The sequence below is a fragment of the Xenopus tropicalis genome, chromosome 2, assembly GCF_000004195.4.
Source record: "Xenopus tropicalis strain Nigerian chromosome 2, UCB_Xtro_10.0, whole genome shotgun sequence".
Lineage (NCBI taxonomy): Eukaryota > Metazoa > Chordata > Amphibia > Anura > Pipidae > Xenopus > Xenopus tropicalis.
In genome coordinates this window covers 134,389,249-134,405,325 of record NC_030678.2, presented here as the reverse complement: position 1 = coordinate 134,405,325, position 16,077 = coordinate 134,389,249, and the positions used below count along the sequence as shown (strand labels likewise).

Here is a 16,077-nt window from a genome sequence, read left to right as displayed (position 1 = left end):
CAGTTCTCTGTTCTATATATTCCCCTTTTTCCAGCACCCAAGGCATGTGAACTTTCAAAGGGTGCGCTCCACTCTCCTTTATATATATATATAATATGATATATTTTCTAACCTGGATCATTTATAGCAATACCAGTCATGCAGGCCATCTAAAAAGACCCCATACATGCCATACACCTACAAATTAATTGCCGATTTGTTCCGCAGAAGTGGAGTCCGCAGCTTAAGGCTAGCTTTAGTCATGTAGGCAGTAGCGTGAATTATCCTTTCAGTTAATCCTCCATCTTTCTAGGCAGTAATTTGTTCTGTGCTATGACACATGTTTGAACAGTCAGAAAACATGATTATGCTACTGTTTTTCAGGTGTGTATTTTCAGAGGGAATGTTCAACAACTAATATGTATGATCTATGTTATAAGGTTATTCACCTTCGAGTTAACTTTTCGTACGATGTAGAGAGTAATATTCTGAGACAGTTTGCAATTAGTCTTCATTACTTTTTAGTTTAATTATTTCAGTTTTTGTTCAGAAACTCTCCAGTTCAGCGTTTCTACAGCCTTCTGGCTGCTAGGGGCTAAATTACCTTAGCAACTAGGGAGTGGTTTGAATGAGAGGCTGATATATGAATAAGAGAGGACAGGAATAGAAAAATAAGTTAGAAAAAAAAAAAGTAACAATAACATTAAAACTGTAGCCTCACAGAGCGATAGTTTTTGGCTGCTGGGGTCGATGACCCCCATTTGAAAGCTACAAAGAGCTTGAAGAAGGCAAATAATTCAAAAACTATAAAATAATGAAGACCAATGGAAAAGTTGCTTATAATTGTCCATTCTATAACATACTAAAAGTTAAGTTAAAGGTGAACCACCCCTTTAATATTAATTTATTATTAGTTCAAGCATCAGGTAATCTGACTGTACATGATGTAAATATCTGTTTAGCAATTAGCCACACAAGCAGATTTTTGTCCTGATTTGGCTAATGATTGGATCTAAATAGGAGCCAAGACACACCTGTTAGGGCTCTTGCACATGGGGAGACTAGTCGCCCGCGACAAATCTCCCTGTTCGCGGGCAACTAATCTTCCCGAAATGCCATCCCACAGTGAAATCGCGGAAGTTGCCTTGAGAGGAAACTTCCGCGATTTCACTGAAATCGCGCTGCCGTGTATGCCATCCCACCGGCAATTTACATTTTCGCCGGTGGGATGGCATTTCGGGGAGATTAGTCGAGATTAGTTCATAATAACCTGGAGGGGGTAGACATGAGAAAGATATGACTGGCCAGTAAGCCAGCTAAGGCTAGTGCCAAATGGGCACTTGGTAGGTAATGGCAGGCTGAGAATCTGCCCCTCTGCTTTATAAATCTGAAAGTTGTGCCTGCACCTGGAAGAATTGCTTCGGCACGGGTGCGGACACACTCAGGGCATTTTAGCCCGAAACTGCATACTTGAGCAGTTTCCAGCTTAAAAACAATGTGTGCCTGCCCCCTGGGCTGAAGCAATGCTTCCAGGTACAGGCACAACTTGCAGATTTATAAAGTCATGGTGGATTCTTAGCCTGCATTCATCCACAAGCTCAGAATCCACTCTATGGCACTAGGACAAAGGCAGCAGTGACCAGGAGTTTCACATTGTTTAGGGAGAACCACAAAAATAAACCCTTCTCCAGTAGCAGTTTCACATTTTGCTGAAAGTCCTATATCACACTGATTCGGCCTTTAAGTGAGCATTGCTTTCTAAAGTGTGATGTTGGATATCTCCAAACAGTACCACTTTTGGTTTTGCTACAGGCAGTCATTCTAATGCTCTGAAGGAAAGGATCTTTCATGTATAGCATTTTGTTACTAGTGGTTTGCGATATACATGTCAGGTAATTCTGTAAGAGAGGTACAAGTATTAATGGATAACTATTTACTATATATATATATATATATCTCTGCACGGTTGCTCTTAACTGTTGTGTGTTTATCAGCTCTAGATACGTCATTGACGGGAAGCACAGAAATACTGCACCAGTCAACAGAAAATACATTTGAACCTACAGTGAATCTCGAAAATGTAAGATTTAATTTTGGCTCTGTTTGTGGATTTTTATTGAAGGACTTGAAAACACTGTTTTTTATGTACTTTTTATTACTTAGGTCCCTTTGGAGTAATATAATAATAATAATAATAATAATAAGCCATTTATATGCAAATCTAGCCACATACAAGCAGATTTAAGTTGCAGACGAGTTTGAAGATTGATGCTGTCTTCTGATAAGCCTGTATAGGCCCCCCCCTGTATGAGCCGAACATTGGCCCTGCATGGGAGTGGGCAAATCGGGGCCACTAAATGAAGGGTATCTGGATGTGCAGGGTCGGCTTACATACTTTTTATGCTCATCTGTAAAGATGAAACTGTACCTCCATTAGAATTTGCAGCATATAGCCCAGTCTGTTTGAAGATGAAACATAATGGCTGGCTTGGACTGAAGCATAAACCTTTTTACTGTGCAGAACTAAAATTTAGTGCACCCCTTCTGTCTAATTCATAAAAATTGCAAAAGAAGGTTTCATAGTCTGTATTTTAGGCTTTATTCAGCTTGGGCGTATGGTATCTCCATGTTCTATTTTTTTTTTTAATTTTTTTATGCAACTATAGCTGATTTGTTGCAGCACAATAATAACCTACAGCAACCAGTCAAGTTAAAATAATACAAGCAGACTTTTGTGTTGCCTATGGCATACTGCTGTGGACCGTTTCTGTACCTTGTAAATGAGCCCAGTTGTGTGCGGAGAGAAGAAATGTTTCATATTATTACCTTGCTTTAACATTCAGAAAATCTTTTTCAAACACCTGTACTGTTTTTTTCCCCTCAAGGAAAATGCTCATTTATTGGTAGCTGACCTATTTATATCAGTTGTTGAGAATCTGAAAAGCAGACTGCAAAGTATGCATTATGAACAGGTGATTGCAGAAAGAAGACCATCGTGTTCACGCTCGTGTAAAAACCATCCCATGAACCTTTTCACCCCCAGACAGAAAATACCTTCGGAATCTGCAGCTTCTGTTGACAGTGGATATGAGGGTAAAACTCTGTTTTGACGAAACAATCGCCTTTTTATTACCTTTTGTAATACTGGTTACGACTATACTGGTTTAACTATAAGCTTTAGAAACAAGATGTAATGTTCAGTAAAAGAGCAAACCTTTCTTCCAAAGGTTTAAGTTCCTTCCAGCAGGCAGTGCAAAAACGAATCCTTTTGCTTCTGAATTAGAGCACTGCATTATAAACTGAGCAAAGGTTGAGGACACATAGGGGTACTTAGATTTCTGTGGCCCTCTTACAAAAAACTACACCATTAGTATTACTATTTCCCATCCATCTGGAAAACTTTCGCTAGTTTGCTAAAGTAACTCTGCAATGCTTGCTTATGTTACAGATTGCTCACTACCTAGTGCAGAAGTGTAATCAATGGCACAGGCTGTTTGATCACTGCAGCTCTTCCTGAGGCTGATTCTCCAGGTGCAGCCACATGAAAGGCTATGGCTAGCGTTTTTCCGCTGGCTGAGAATCGTCCTGTCTGCATCTGTTAAAGGAGAAGGAATGGCTAAGTCACTTGGGGGTGCCAAAATGTTAGGCCTTTTACCCCGGCTGGTGCCCCTGTTAGGAGAAAACCGCACCAGACCGGGGTACCTGTAGCGAGCGCTTCCTTTTTCCGTGTTTCTTCTGCTGGCAAAATCCCTGGGCTGGTGCATGCGCAGTAGAGTGAAAAGCAGACTTCTTTGTTAAGCTTTTCGCTCTACTGCGCATGCGCAAGCGCCAACCAGGAAGAGGAAGCCCTTGCTGAAGCTACCCCGGGCTGGTGCGGTTCTCCAAACAGGGGCACCAGCCTGTGGTAAAAGGTAAGCGATTAAAGTCTCTTTGGGGGTGCCTAACATTTTGGCATCCCCAAGTGACTTAGACTTTCCTTCTCCTTTAAAAGACCTTCTCCAGCAGAATCCTGCATTGAAATCTGTTTTTTTTTTTTTTAAAAGAGCCGACAGATATTTTAATATTGAAGTGATGTCACCTCCCTTCCTTTCCCCCCAGCAGCCGATGAGCAGAACAATAGGAAGGGAGCAAGACAGCAGCTTCCCGGTACATATCAGAATAGCACTCAATAGTAAGAAATCAAAGTCCCGCTTGGGACTCCTCCAGTTACATGGGAGTAGGAGAAACAGTTGGTTATCTGAAAGCAGTTCTAATGTGTAGCGCTGGCTCCTTCTGAAAGCTCAGACTCAGGCACAATGCACTGAGATGGCACCTATACACCAATATTACAGCTAAAAACAATTCATTTGTTGGTTCAAAAATAAAATTTTAAATTGTAAGGGTGAATTATCTGCTATGTAAACAGTATAATTTAGATTTAAAAAGTATACCATAAAAATCATGACAGAATCCCTGATGTCACATGGGTCTGATTCTAAGCCTGAGGAAAAACACAGGCTGAGAATAAGCCCCTCCGCTGGCATTAGCCTCCTACCTTTCCTGCACCCAGAATCATTGTGTCGACCAGAGTGCAGGCATGTGCGGCAGTTATCAGCACTGAAATGCAAACTCTTGAGTTTGTTTGCTGATATCTGCCATGTGTGCCTGCACCTGGGCCGACACAATGGTTCAGGGTGCAGGCAAAGAGTCTGGTGCCAGCGGAGGGGCTAATTCTCAATCTGCATTTTTCCATGGGCATCAGCCTAAATAAAAGGTTTGACAGCCATTTAAGGTGGGTAGATGTTGCACTAGATGATTTGATAGCTGGGCAGAGTAATCACACAACTAATATAAACACAGTGGGACACAGTAATAGAAAGTGATTGCTACTTATGTTGGTAAAATGTTCTTAGTAGGAATGTCTGTAATCCTATCCTATTCTCTGTATTCTCCAGGTTTAGTTGCAATGCAGCACAATTTTCCTGCAGATTCCTTTACGGAGCATAGCTCTAAGCTGTATTCTGAATGGCCAAGCTTTACAGATGCCACAGTAGAAGAACTTGAACACCCTGCTGTATGGCACAATTCACCTATGGATTACATTTCAGAACCTGACTCTAAACATAGAGCTTTATGGCAGAACCCTCCTCAGGATATGAGCACAGCGCACGATTCAAAAGATACTGTATCTCCTTCGAGTGACCATGTAGAAAAGGCCGCAAAATATTACGCAGAATGGCAGAAATCAACAAACAATACTGCAAATTACAATTCCAAGTGTTGCTGGGTTTGTGAAGGCTGTAATGAATACAATGAGTTTGTCATTATTGGTAATTTTCTTACCTATTTGCTTTTAATGGTTTTATGCTGAAAATGGTTATAATATAAATATGCATATTTGTTTCATGTTACTAATTATGTATTCTGCCACTTGCACGTGACATACATTATAATATACAAATAAATACTGTGGGAGCTTGCCACAGTCCACCAGAGTGAAATTCCGCCACTCTCTATTTATTACTATGGGATTTTTGAAAGAGTATTTATCTGGGTGACAGTTGACAAAAGTTTATAAAAACATACAGAAACTGCATTCCATATGCTGACTAGTCATGGTGCAAATGGTGCCATAACTACTAGCACTCCATCATTTTGGCCACCAAATAACTGTCAGTGCACGCTGGGTTAAAATGCAAATGCCCACTACCAGCAAGACAACAGACCCAGTTAAAAAAAAAAAAAAAAAAAAAAAAAAGAAAAGTACACTTAGGCATAGTCTTAATGGAAATTGGTGCCCATGTCAGGGCCTTTAATTGCAACTGGTGGATGCTCCACAAGCCCCTCCCCTAAAGTGCAAGTGACCTAAACCTCCATAAAACATATTCCAAAAATATTTTTATATATATATATAATATATATATATATATATATATATAATATATATATATATATATATATGTGTTAGGTTTTTGTTTGAATAAACTACTCTATTTTTCTACACTAAGCCCTGTGAGTGCGGCATTCTTCCAATTTTGCTCTCTCTCTATCCATCTATCTATCCATCTATCTATCATCTATCTATCATCTATCTATCATCTATCTATCATCTATCTATCATCTATCTATCATCTATCTATCATCTATCTATCATCTATCTATCTATCATCCATCTATCATCCATCTATCATCCATCTATCATCCATCTATCTATCATCTATCTATCATCTATCTATCATCTATCTATCATCTATCTATCATCTATCTATCATCTATCTATCATCTATATATATATATATATATATATATATATATATATATATATATATATATATAATATTTAAACATGCACATGCAAAAAAACAAACTGGGGGTACTAGCATAAGATATGGATAATAGAATGTTTGCCATAAACATAGAAGAAGTTAATCAGAAACTAGCAGAAGCTTTAGTTGGTACATGCTATCCAGATTGTAGGCAAGTTGATGCTTATTTCATGTGGGCATATGGGGTATATATTATTTTTACTTTCTTGCTGATTCAGTAACCTATCTGCTTGTGGCAAAATAAGTGAATCTTTAGGATTATCATAATTTGAAGGTGAAATCAGAGTCTGGTGTTTTCAGTCAATGGTATGACAGTCAGGTGTGAGTGAGAGATCCTGTTTTATTTAAAGAATAGGCATCCAGCAAAGCCTGACCAAGCAACAACACATTTGTGGATGTGTATCATGGCTTGAACAAAGGAGTTGCCTGAGGACCTCAAAGAGTTGTTGATGCCCGAAAAGGTGGAAAGACCATCTCTATTGAGTCTGGACTCCACCAATCAACAGTCAGATTATGTGCAAATGGAGGAAATTCAAGACCGTTGCTACCCTATGCAGAAGTCGACCATCAAAGATAACACCAACTGCAAGGCATCTGAGAGGTTACAAAGGCACCCAGGGTAACTTCTAAGCAACTGGAAGCCTGTCTCACATTGGAGAATATTGATGTTTGCGAGTCCACCATCAGTAAAAAACTTAACAGCAATGGTTGTGTGTGTGTGGGTAGAAAAGCCACTGCTCTCCTCCAAAAATATTGCTGACTGTCTACAGTTTGCTAAAGATCATGTGGATAACCAGAAGGATACTGGAAGAATGTTTTGTGGATGGATAAAGCCAAAATAGAACTTTTAAGCTTAAATGAGGAGCATTACATTTTGAGAGAAAAACACTGCATTCCAGCATAAGAACCTTATCCCCCATCTGTGAAACATGGGTGGTGGGAGTGTTCTGGTTGGGGCCAGTTTTGCTGCATCTGGGCCTGGAATGATTGCCAGCATTCATGGATCAACGATGTGCAGGACTGATTAACAGTTACGGCAAACGTTTAATTGCAGCTCTTGCTGCACAAAATTCTGAGCACTATTCACTTTTGCCACACGCTGATACGTTATTGGATCATGTTTTTTTTTTTTTCAAATAAATACAGGACCAAATATTATTTTGTTTCACTGGGTTTTCTCCATCTACTTTTAAGATGATGACATCTTCATCTTAATGAATGATCACATTCATATATATAGAAAATTTTAAGGGGTTCTCAAACTTTCAAGCACATATATGTCTGTGTGATAGTGATTATGACTAAAGTTTTTCAAAATATATCCTTCCTCTTGCTTATCTTTCAGAAATGATAGATGACAAGAAGGAGGCTGCTATGGAATCAAGCGCCGAAATGGAGAGGTACACTCATGTCTCTGTACATAAGAATATATTTTGTCAACAATGTGACCGAGTGCAAGTTACTGAATATGCAATGTACATTTGGTTCTTAGGGACATTCCGGCTCCAGGCTCCAACTCTGCAGAACAAACACTGAAAAAGCTGTACAGGGCTTTCCGTCAGCAGTGGCTTCAGTATGAAGCAGAAATGGCACTGGTTGGCCCTCCGGCCCCAAACACAGAGAAGGTAGGTATTGGGAGACTCATGTGACATTGCTCATTGCGGATTCTATTAAAGTTTTGACTATTACCTATTTAGCCCTGAACCTTATTTTAAGACGTATTGCAAAAAGGTAAATTAATTATATTACAGGTATGGGATTCCTTATCCGGAAACCAGTCATCCAGAAAGTTCTGAATTACAGAAAGGCCATCTCCCATAGACTCAATTATAAGCAAATAATTCTAATTTTTAAAAATGATTTCCTTTTTCTCTGTAATTATAAAACAGTACCTTATATTTGGTCTCATCTAAGATATAATTAATCCTTATTGGAGTCAAAACAAGCCTATTGGGTTTATTCAATATTTAAATGATTTTAAGCAGGCTTAAGTTATGGAGATCCAAATTATGGAAAGATCCCTTATCCGTAAAACCCCAGGTCCCGAGCATTCTAGATAACAGGTTCCATACCTGTACTAGGAGCTCCTGACATTAATTCTCACTGTTCTAATCTTGCTACAGCTTTATAGGAGAATATATATGTTCTATTTATTGTTCATTAAACTAGAGTATGGTTCATTGGTTGCACAAGGAATTTCCCTAGCAGTCACGTGCAAACTGTTTATTGCTTTCCAGGTTTTCACCTTTGGCACAGTAGTTTTACTGCCCTCTTTGAGGACCTTTTTTGTTCAAGGGAGAATTCCTCAGCAGTGAGACACAGAATATGCCAAAAAATCTAAAACTAGTTATTTTAATGCATATTTTGTGGACACTTGAAGTCATTATAAATAAAGCTTACTTAAAGAGTATATTTTGCTTTTAAAGGCAACTTTGCTTTTATTTTACCTTTTGTATTTGTGTGAGTTGTGTTTCTGCAAGGAGCAAATAGGGAAAATTACCCAACTGTCTATTATTTAAAATCTCTTGTGCAACCATTGTCTACAAAAGTCCTGTCAGTAGTAAAATAGAAGCATTTTGCAGCAGGAAGCCATTAAGTTTGCTGGGTGCCACTCATGGATGAGCCCTATAGGTGACCATTTACATTAACATTTATTTATAAAGCGCCAACATATTCCGCAGCGCTGTACAATAAGTGGGTTTCATACATTGGACATACAGAGTAACATATAAAGCAATCAATAACCGATACAAGAGGTGAAGAGAGCCCTGCCCAAAAGAGCTTACAATCTACAAGGAGAAAGGGTTGAGACACAAGGTGTGGGAATGGATGTATTGTACTGAAAAAAAATTTACTTTAATAGTGAAACCTAAGGATGGAATTTAGAAACATGGCAATTTAATATTAATTTTTTTTAATATAATACAGAATAATGACTTTCTGCCAGAAGAGTTAGAGTCGAGTTTGACTTTGGCAGAGGAGATAAAAAAGTTCAGAATGAGGGAAGCAGAAGAATGGGCCCCACCTCGCTTTCAGATAATAAATACCATCAATCCTTCTCCTAAGTAAGTAAGAGTTGTGCATAATATAAATGCTGTCAGATATGCTCGCTGATGTTCATTTTTTCTTGTTAAATAAAGTGCATTTAATTTGCTGCTACTTTTGGGGTAACGTCACAGTACCCCCTGCATATGTTTTAGATTCATATTTGTAATGAAACACAGATTTGCTTCAAAGGGGTTGTTCACTTTTATTTTTACTTTTAGTATGATATAGAGTGCTATGTTGAGGCTATTTGCAATTGGTCTTTATTTTTTATGTTGTAGTTTTTTTTTATTTGTGGGTCCGGTGTAACCTAGAAACATGGCAGTAGTTTGAAATAGAGGAGAACCTAAATAGAAAGATAATTAATATAAAGTAACAATAAAATTGTAGGCTCACAGAGCAACTTTTTTTTTTTTTTCTGAAGGGGTCAGTGACCCCCATTTTTTACGGAGAAGGAAAGTCATTTTGGCATTTTACTGCCAATAGATTCGCCACATTAGTGCCACCTAGAACACTATTCTGCAGAAAGCTTTATCATACCTGAGTAAAGAGCCATAGAAGCTTTCCCTGTTAGTTTAGACTCCGGCCCAGGAATGAAGAATTGAGGAATGAAGAATTTTCTGAGAGAGGAAGTCAGATACCAAACGAACCTTTTACAAAAAAGGAGACAAGAAATCCTGTGTTTCTTTTGACAGAGAAGTCAGTGAAGCGTTTCTGTGAGTGCTTATGGCTGTATTTACATAGACCTTTCTGATAAAGCTTACTTAGTTTTTACCTTTCCTTCTCCTCTAAAAGCTGGAGAAATCAGAAGATGGGGGCAAATAATGAAAAAAAAAAAATTAAAAATAATGACCAACTGAAAAGTTTCTAAGAATATGCCATTCTATAACTTGTTAAAAGTTAAAATAAAGGTGAACCACCCCTTTTAATAAGGGCCCATGTGTGTTTTTTTTACTTGTGCTTCCTGTGCTGTGGATTTTTATGTTGTCCGACAACAGAGTTAATTGATTTTGTTCCTGACCATGGGAGCCCATATAAACCCTGAGTTCTGGTAACAATGGATAGACATATAAGATATTGCTCAGCAGTAGCAGCCACTTTTCATTCAGTTGCATAGGGAGGTATTCCACAACCTCAACTACATGTTTGTATTAATGTAATGTTTTGTCTGCTTCCAAAATTAGCAGGATCGTAGGCCAACAGACTTTCTGCTTAGCAAATCTTAAAATAGACACTGGTAGCTGAGTGAAACTTGACATCATTGCTAAAATGCATACATATATAGGGACAGAACCAGGTGTTGTTCATGGAACGCAAACTCACCCCTTCCAAATATGTGGGCAGGGCCCATCAGCCGGCCAGCACTGTCGTAGCAAACAAAAGCAGTGCAACAGGCATCCGGGATGTATATCAGTTACATGGATTATGTATGTAGAGCAAGTACATTTCTTTATCATCCTGTGGGTGTTGGCATGATGCAGTCTGTGTTTCAATACTGCAATAAATGGGGGAAGGTGGAAAGGAATATAGAGGGGGGTGTGTGTGTGTGTGTATAGGTATTTCTGCTCCTTCGTGTCCTGGGCGTATGCATACACTGATAATTCTGCAAGTATAAAAAAAGTTGTTTAAAAAAGTGCAGACTCCTGAGCAATTTTATTTAGTCAGCGTGAATGTGGTTCAGTGCCAAGATTTTAGCTGCCCATGAAACTTGGCCATTCGTACAGGAATCTCATCTACACAAATCTGTGTACTCCAGAATATTATAGTACAGAGTTGTACAGAAGTTATATGTTTGTAGCCTTCTAGGCTCCTAGTGTATGATTAAGGGCATGATGCCCAAAACCAGTTAGGCCCATGTCTGCAGCCTCTCCATAATACAGTTTTTGTGGCTTTCTACCCAGAGTGCTGCTCTTTGATCTTTATTCAATTAGGTTAGAAGTCGGTTTTACCAGCAGTGATATACATAGGGAGCAGTTCAAAGGTATTTTCTGGTGCAGTTTTCGTAAGGGTGACAAGCTGCCCCATGTACAAATGCCCTCAGAGTGCAAGGAGGCCAGTTTCCCCTTTTACCAGAATACAGGGCAGTTTCTGTATTAGCAGTGCTATTAGACAGAAGCAGAGCAGTGACAGCAGCATAGAAACTTGGAACTCCTAACAGTTCAGGCAGTTGAATTCTTCAGCAGAGGTGCCAGGGAGCGATTATCTGGTTACCTGCCTGTTGTTCTGCTGATCGACTGCTGGGAGGGGCTTGATATTACTCCAACTTGCAGCTCAGCAGTAAAGAGAGACTAAAGTTTATCAGAGCACAGGTCACATGGCTGACCTGGGAAACTAAGAATATGTATAGGCCCATGTCACGTTTCAAAATTAAATATACAAAACTCTGTGACATAATCCCTATAATAACAATAATTTATAAAGTATAGCAGAGAGTCTTTGATGCTACTATTTTTGCAATAAATACAAATCATTTTGTTTCTGTTTCAGGAGAGATGTAATTGTAGCATCCCAAAATTACATGTGTGCTGGCTGTGGAACAAAAGTAGAGCCAAGTAAGTATAATTACTGATTATTAGTGTTTGTTCTGTAGTTTGGGGAAGGTAAAGGTTGTATTTATGCCCTTAGACACTTACATGTTAACTGTTTCCTACAGGAAGTTGGGCTGTTTGGTGCATTACCTTCCCTTCCTGTGCCCTGCTTACATCTTGTTTGCCTTTAATTGTGTTTCTCGGCTTCTGACATCATGCATAGCAGGGCGCTTTCATATGCACCTGGGTACTGGCACCCCAGGGCTCCCCCTTTTTTTTTTTTTTTCCTGTCACTCTTGCAATTTGGCAGGAAAAACAGGAAAGATGAGTGTTTATATAATTATAATAAAATAATAATTGCGTGGCTATAATTGTCATCAGTGTTCTGCAGAATATAGAACATTTTAGCAGTTGTGCGGCATTTAACATTAAAGGAACAGTAACACTAAAAAATAAAAATGTTTTAATATAATTAAAATATATTGTACTGTTGCCCTGCACTGGTAAAAGTTGTGTGTTTGCTTCAGAAAGACTACTGTAGTTAATAGAAATAGCTGTTGTGTAGCCATGGGGGCAGCCATTTAAATTGAAAAAAGGAGAAAAGGCACAGGTTACATAAGAAGATAACAGATAACTGTGTAGAATACAATGGGAATCTGCTACTTATCTGTTATCTACTTAGTAACCTGTGCCTTTTCTCCTTTTTTCAATTTAAATGGCTGCCCCCATGTCTACACAGCCAGGGTATTTATATAAACTGTAGTAGTGTTTATGAAGCAAAAACACACTTTTACCAGTGCAGGGCAATAGTACATAATATATTAATTATTTTTATACACTTTCATTTTTTGGTGTTACTGTTCCTTTAAGGCAAGCAATTCAATGAGATTATTATTTATCTATATAGCTCCTGCAAGTTACAAATCGCTTTACATTACTGTGTAACGAACAAGGGTCTCACATAATTAAACAAACAAGGATTACAGATAGGCCCAGACTGACAATTTGCAGATTATGGCAAATGCCAGAGGGGCTGCTGTAAGATGCCATAGACAGTCCCTATTTATGAGGCTGCTGGGGGGCTGTTTGGGCCTCTGTGTACTTGAAATGAAAGGGCCTATTTTGAATCCCATTCCGGGCCTGGTTACAGAGTAAACAGGATCAGAGGGCCTTGTTCATAGGAGCTTACAATCTAAAGGATGCCATGTTCATGCTATTTGTATTTTTAGGGTACACTAACAGGCTGCGGTATTGTGAGTACTTGGGAAAATATTTCTGCGACTGCTGTCATAGCAACGCTTTCAGTTCTATACCCAGCCGGATTCTATTGAAATTCAACTTCGGCAAATACCACGTCAGCAACTTCTCTAAAAATGTTGTGGATAGTATATGGCAGAGCCACAAGTTCAACGTTCTTAGTGAGAACCCTGAAATCTACAAGAAAGTCAAAGATCTAAGCAGAATCAAAGTAAGTTCTGTGCCCTTTTATCTCTCATCTCTTTCTGTGGTGCGTAGGTATTGCATCTGTTAAAGGAACAGTAACACCAAAAAATGAAAGTGTATAAAAGTAATTACAATATAATGTACTGTTGCCCTGCATTGCTACAACTGGTGTGTTTGCCTCAGGAACACTACTATAGTTTATATAAGTTAGCTGCTGTGTAGCCATGGGGGCAGCCATTCAAAGGAGAAAAGACACAGGTTATTTAGCAGATAACAGACAAACCCCCATTATATGGGGCTTATCTACTAGTTATCTGCTATGTGCCTGTGCCTTTTTTCCAGCTTGAATGGCTGCCCCCATGGCTACACAGCAGCTTATTTATATAGTAGCTTTTCTGCAGCAAAAACACAAGTTTTTTGCAGAGCAACAGCACATAATATTTTAATTACTTTAAAACCCATTAATTTTTTGATGTTACTGTTCCTTTAAGTGATCTCTGCTGGAATCTATTGGGGATTATAAATAGGAACTCTCACTTTCCATTGGCCAGAGCTGCTTGCTTTACACACCAGTGCCTCTATTGGCCCTTCATTTTGCAAAACCAGAGAGAAAGATGGTGAATGACATTTAGCAGACCTTACAAGCGCTCACTTTTAGGAAAAACGAAGGATGTTTTGAAAGCTCCATCTTTTAGGAATTTCCTGCCCCACTGAGTGAGCTGGATACATTTAGCTACAAGGTAGCCAATCCTTCTAGAGTGCAATCTCGCCTAAATTTTATCAGACAGGATTGTGTTCTGCAAAAATGGACTTTCTCCTAATTTTTGTTTTTTTTATTTTTTCCCAGGAACTGCAGGAAAGACTGATTCCCATGAAGAGGCTTCTGTGTACCTGTAGATTTGCCAGCAGGTAATGCTCTGCGTAACCACAACTGATCTTTGTATGAATTGTATGTGTAACAAATGCATTATTTATTATGTTTATTCAGTCTACCTGCGCTGTTATTCTGCAGGCTTAATGGGTATTTAAAGTAAAACAGTGTAGGTTTCTCTAAAAATATATTGCATAAACCAGTTATATATAACCCTGCTTCATCTAAATAAACAGTTTTCATAAAAATGTACTGTTAATACGTGACATTGGGTAAACCTAAATAGTACTAAGGGTCACCCTCAGGATCATACGATTCACGGTGCACACAAAGAAACCAAGGTCGCATACATGTTAGGTCACATCCGCCAATTAATGGACAAAGTATTTTACTCCCACACTACTTGCTGTTACAGTTAAAATTGCAGTATTTCCTGTCAGGTGATTTTCGAGGGAGCACATAGACCGTCAAAAAATGTCAGAGGGCAATATTTACTGATCTATGTGGTCCTGTTTGATAAGATTTAATAAAGATTTCATAGGCCACAGTTTATATCATATTATCTGTTGGTTACGTGTTCTTACCTTTCAAGTTTTCCTTTAAGTTAACTTTTATTATGATGTAAGCAGTGGTAGTTGCAATGACAATTTGCAGTTGAAGTAATATGAAATCCATTTCTATACATTTTGCAGATTCACATTCAAAATTAATTGGTGCCAATAGATACTGCTGTACTTCTGTACATGGTAGAAATAAACCTATTGGTCTCAATCGGCACATGCAACCCGTGGGGCCCTTCATATGTTCTCATATTCCCCCTTTGTTCTGCTAAATAAAAGAGAGGCCATGCAGAAGGCAAGGAAAAAGCTTTTGGCCAGATGCACATGGGGCATGGTGTTGTCTGACAAAAAATTCAGCAGCAGTTGAAATGTTGTTGAATCAGATGTGGAGTGTGTGAAGCACGGCACTGGGTGGGGGACTTCTGCCCCCAAATGCTCAAGGGTTCTGTGTACAGTATAACTGCTCAGTGTGCTTCAGATACAGCTCTTCTGATTCATCAGTAACAGTCATAGGTAGCCTCAGCCCTAGATATGACTCTCTGTAGGTTTTTCAGTTGAAAGACGTTACCGTTCTGTTAAGGTGAGAGAAGGGGATGTGTTGCTTCACACTGGCCATAGTTGCTTACTTGGGCTGAACTTAAGGATTGTTAAGGTGACCATACACACACACACACACACACCAATATTATTGCACAAAACAAATTTTCTTAAAATATTTGTATGTATGGTGGGAGACGAGGTGACCAATATTGGCAAAGGCCTTTGATATCGGTTGTCTCGTTGATCAGAAGGGACGGAAAATTTTAATTGAGTGCCTTTGAAGGCATCCGAGTAAAGGCAAATGTTTAGATAAGGGTAGAATTCTTTTGTTCCTACCTGCATATCTGACCATTCAGCTCTGAACGTTAGTGGAGTGTACGAACCATCTTTTCTGCAACCAATGGTCACAGGAAAGATCATAACTGTAATGTGTATGGGTGTATACTTACTAATTGGTTATATGAATGAAATGCTTAGTATCAGAATGCTGCCAATTGATGCTGCTGGAGATGTTAGTTCAAGAGTTATCAGTTTATAACATTTGGTGATGATAAAAAAGAAATTCAATGGTTTTCCCATCTGATCCATACAGTGTTTTAAAGGAATTTAAAGACCACCCCCATCACCTGACTGAAGAGCTTGACCTGTTCACATTAAGTGACCTGTTTAATGTTAAACAGAAGTTGCTCATGCCTGCCCTTCAGAAGCTTATGGCCACTGCAGTCGCTCATGTGGCTAATTGCGAGGTATGTATGATGTAAAACAAAACTTGGTTTCCTTTTAGAGCAGTGATGTTTCGTTTATGG

At 38.8% G+C, this 16,077-nt stretch overlaps 1 protein-coding gene across 1 annotated transcript in view; it reads left to right on the top strand.

The window, feature by feature from the left end:
* The window catches only part of rubcnl (RUN and cysteine rich domain containing beclin 1 interacting protein like), a 33,874-nt gene that overhangs the window by 15,774 nt on the left and 2,023 nt on the right, over positions 1-16,077 (top strand). The window contains 10 exon segments of the mRNA NM_001203266.1: positions 1,974-2,059; positions 2,865-3,072; positions 4,914-5,288; positions 7,630-7,684; positions 7,777-7,909; positions 9,213-9,349; positions 11,817-11,881; positions 13,087-13,325; positions 14,148-14,209; positions 15,864-16,017. Of these exon segments, the coding sequence (NP_001190195.1) occupies positions 1,974-2,059; positions 2,865-3,072; positions 4,914-5,288; positions 7,630-7,684; positions 7,777-7,909; positions 9,213-9,349; positions 11,817-11,881; positions 13,087-13,325; positions 14,148-14,209; positions 15,864-16,017 (1,514 nt within the window).